Source organism: Sinocyclocheilus anshuiensis, unplaced genomic scaffold, assembly GCF_001515605.1.
Source record: "Sinocyclocheilus anshuiensis isolate Anshui unplaced genomic scaffold, SAMN03320099.WGS_v1.1 scaffold62, whole genome shotgun sequence".
Taxonomy (NCBI): domain Eukaryota; kingdom Metazoa; phylum Chordata; class Actinopteri; order Cypriniformes; family Cyprinidae; genus Sinocyclocheilus; species Sinocyclocheilus anshuiensis.
The window spans coordinates 1,443,182-1,446,270 of NW_015544180.1; the positions used below are offsets into that span (position 1 = coordinate 1,443,182).

General features: G+C 33.8%; 1 protein-coding gene across 2 annotated transcripts in view; it reads left to right on the forward strand.

The window, feature by feature from the left end:
• The window catches only part of LOC107696363 (monocyte to macrophage differentiation factor-like), a 30,261-nt gene that overhangs the window by 25,379 nt on the left and 1,793 nt on the right, over positions 1-3,089 (forward strand). For both annotated transcript variants that reach the window (XM_016496662.1, XM_016496661.1), the window contains exon 6: positions 500-569. In XM_016496662.1, the coding sequence (XP_016352148.1) occupies positions 500-569 (70 nt within the window). The remainder of the gene's footprint in view (positions 1-499; positions 570-3,089) is intronic.

A 3,089-nucleotide genomic window follows, 5' to 3' on the forward strand; every position in this document is an offset into this window, starting at 1 on the left:
AAAACACAGCCTAATTTTCATTTTTGGGTGAACTAACCCTTTAACACATGCAATGTGTTTATTTTGTTGAATGTACAACTAGGCTGCTTTTGATTACTGGTGAAGTAACCGCAATTATGTTGAATTTGAAAGTCTCAGTCACGTACAGTACAGCCACCCAAGAGAGGACACGTGCATTTAAATACATCAAATATTAAAATTATCATTTGTATTATTTGTTATTATTAATAAAATTATAAATTATTAATTGGTTATTTTTTATAAAATGATTATTATTATTAATATACAGAATATTAAAGTATTTTTTTTTTTAAATGATTAAAAGTGTTATGTGCAACACCTTAATTATGGGCAAGACTGATAATCAACATGCACAAAGTGTTTAATTATTTTTTTGTTGAATGTACAACTAGGCCACTTGTGATTTATTTAAGGTAAGCACAATTATTTTGCATTGAAAAGTCCAAATCAAGTACAAGTGTTTTGTGTGTTTGTGCAGGTATAAGTTAGTGGAGCTGGCGTTTTATTTGACCATGGGCTTCTTTCCTGCGCTGGTGGTGACATCAATGGTGAGTCTGTGAGCTCATTTCCTGTTGAGCAGACCCCTAATTAACCTGCCGATTTAAAGCTCATGTAGGAGGAGTCACTGCAGGGGATGTAAATATCAAAATTATAATGCATTGAACATCAACAAACGGCTGAAAATGACCTAATTACTAACCTTCGGAAGTGATGCTGTATAATGGATGTGAAGAAAACTAAATGTTTAGTCACCGTGATGTTTTATTGTGAAGCGAGAATGTTCCCTTGAACGTTTTTCCCCCTGAATGAAATCTGATCACCTTCACCTTTGACACAGTTTTTGAGTCCTCGGGCTGTACGTGTTAACCTGTCACACCTGAAATATTCATTATCACTGAGAGTGAGACGATCTGTCAGCTGTTGCTACGTAACCAACTCACGCTTGATCTGGGATTTTCACAATTCAGAATCGGACACAACAGAGTTTGGAGACTTTGAGTCACATCAGGTGTTTCCTGTAACTGATACTCCTGATTAGAATTGATTAAAACCTTTGTTGCTACGAAGCCAATTACATGTGAATCTCAAAACACACACACACACAAAAACATATTTTTTTAAAAGGAACATTAATATTTCATGAATTGAGATAATATAAAACTTGTTAATTTTTGTAGTTTTATATATAGTTTTTTAAAAAGTTTTTTTTAGAGTTTTTTTCTCAAATGTATAATTTTTGTAGTGTAATAAGTATATTAATGTAATGCTTTTTTCTTTCATGTAATCCTAGTCCTTTTTACTAATTACTGTAGAAATTTACTGTAATATTATTTTTAATTGTTCTAAATTTTCAATGTAGAAAAAAAATAAAAAAATATTTTTAGGATTAGATTTCATAGGTTGTTATAATTTAAAACTGGTCAAATATATTTTTGTAGTGTAATAACTACATTAATTGAAAACAATGTAACACAAAATCTTAATTGTCCTAAAATGCACTTGATTTTCATAACAACTTTTATTTTTCTTTTGACTTTGGGGTAAAATATAATCCAGACATGGTTTGACGGGTTTTGTGAGATTCACTCTTACAAATAAAATACATAGTAAATACAGCACCTGTGTACAGTATGCATTATACAATACAATTAAGACTTGGGTTCAGTTTAGTAAGCAAACAGGAGTGCTTTTAGTTCAATAGTGTTTGAATTTCAAACACAACCTTTGCTTTGGGTTCATATTAGAGGTCGACCGATGTATCTGTTTTGCTGATTAATCGGCACCGATAGTTTTTTGCTGGAACTATCGGTTATCGGCAAAAATCCATGCCGATAGTTTTCCGGGTTGCGTCCGTTGCTGGAACGGCTGAGAAGGGTCTGCTGTCATTATACAGTACAAGAGCGGCTTCTAGTGGTTGAAATCACTGACAGCACGTGCTATTTGTTTAGACACGTGATACTGCATGCTGAACAGAGGGGAAATTTCAGACGCGGATTAAATTGCAGCCGACAGAAAATCCTGCCGCGCCACAGAGCGCCATTCACATAGTTTTCCATTAAATTACATTATATTTGTCCCTAATTGTTGTTAATGCTTCATTTATAGAGCTATAATATAGATCACGCTTTCTCTTTCCATTTGCTCCGTTTTTTAAACACCGAACTTCAAACTCATCTATGCCTCATTGTTCGTTCATTCTTGAAGTAAACTTGTGTCCGTTTGGTGATTAAATAAACTGTTTTAGACCACTGCTCGAGTTGAACGCGACGCGTCCGGAGTGTGTGTGACACCGGTGAGTTCTCCTAGACTCAGCGCTGCGCTTTTATTTTGATTAGATAATCAAGTTTTCAAGCATAGAAGCAGTTAAAGTGTGAGAGTATACATACAATATCCATATGTATATAATTTTAATGCTATGGCCTTTGTGTATATATTTAAAGATGTGCATCTTTAAGCATGACTGTTGAAATGAAATGGTAACACTTTAAAATAAGAGTCCATTTGTAACATTAAGATTAATGAAAGCTGTGTAATGAAAGTATTGTTCCTTGTTAGAGTGTGTTAATTTCAAAATTTTTATTACTACTACTACTACTACTACTACTAGTATGGTTCAGTACTGTTTTTTTTTTGTTAATAAAGCATTATTTTAGTTTTTGTTCCGTATCCATTTTAAAAACAATCGGTTAATTAATCGGTATCGGCCAGTGTGGTCCAACCTAGCTATCGGTATCGGCAAAATCCACTATCGGTCGACCTCTAGTTCATATGCTGTTAGAGTCAAAGACAGCAGCAGAACTGTGTTCATTACATACAAAAAAACAGCACGTGTCCCATGTCACAGACACTGAGGCCACCTTGTGGTTGGGAGCAGTAGTTACACTTGCTTGAAAAAAATGTAGGGGCACCAAATAAAACTCCCTGCATTCAAAGCTCAACTTTTCCATTGGCTTTTGGATTATTGCAGAAAATAAGCTCTGTGACTAACAAAAGGTTACGATTCTTAAACATTTTCTTTTTCCATTATGGTGATCTTCACAACTTTTTTTTTTTTTTTTTTTTTATTT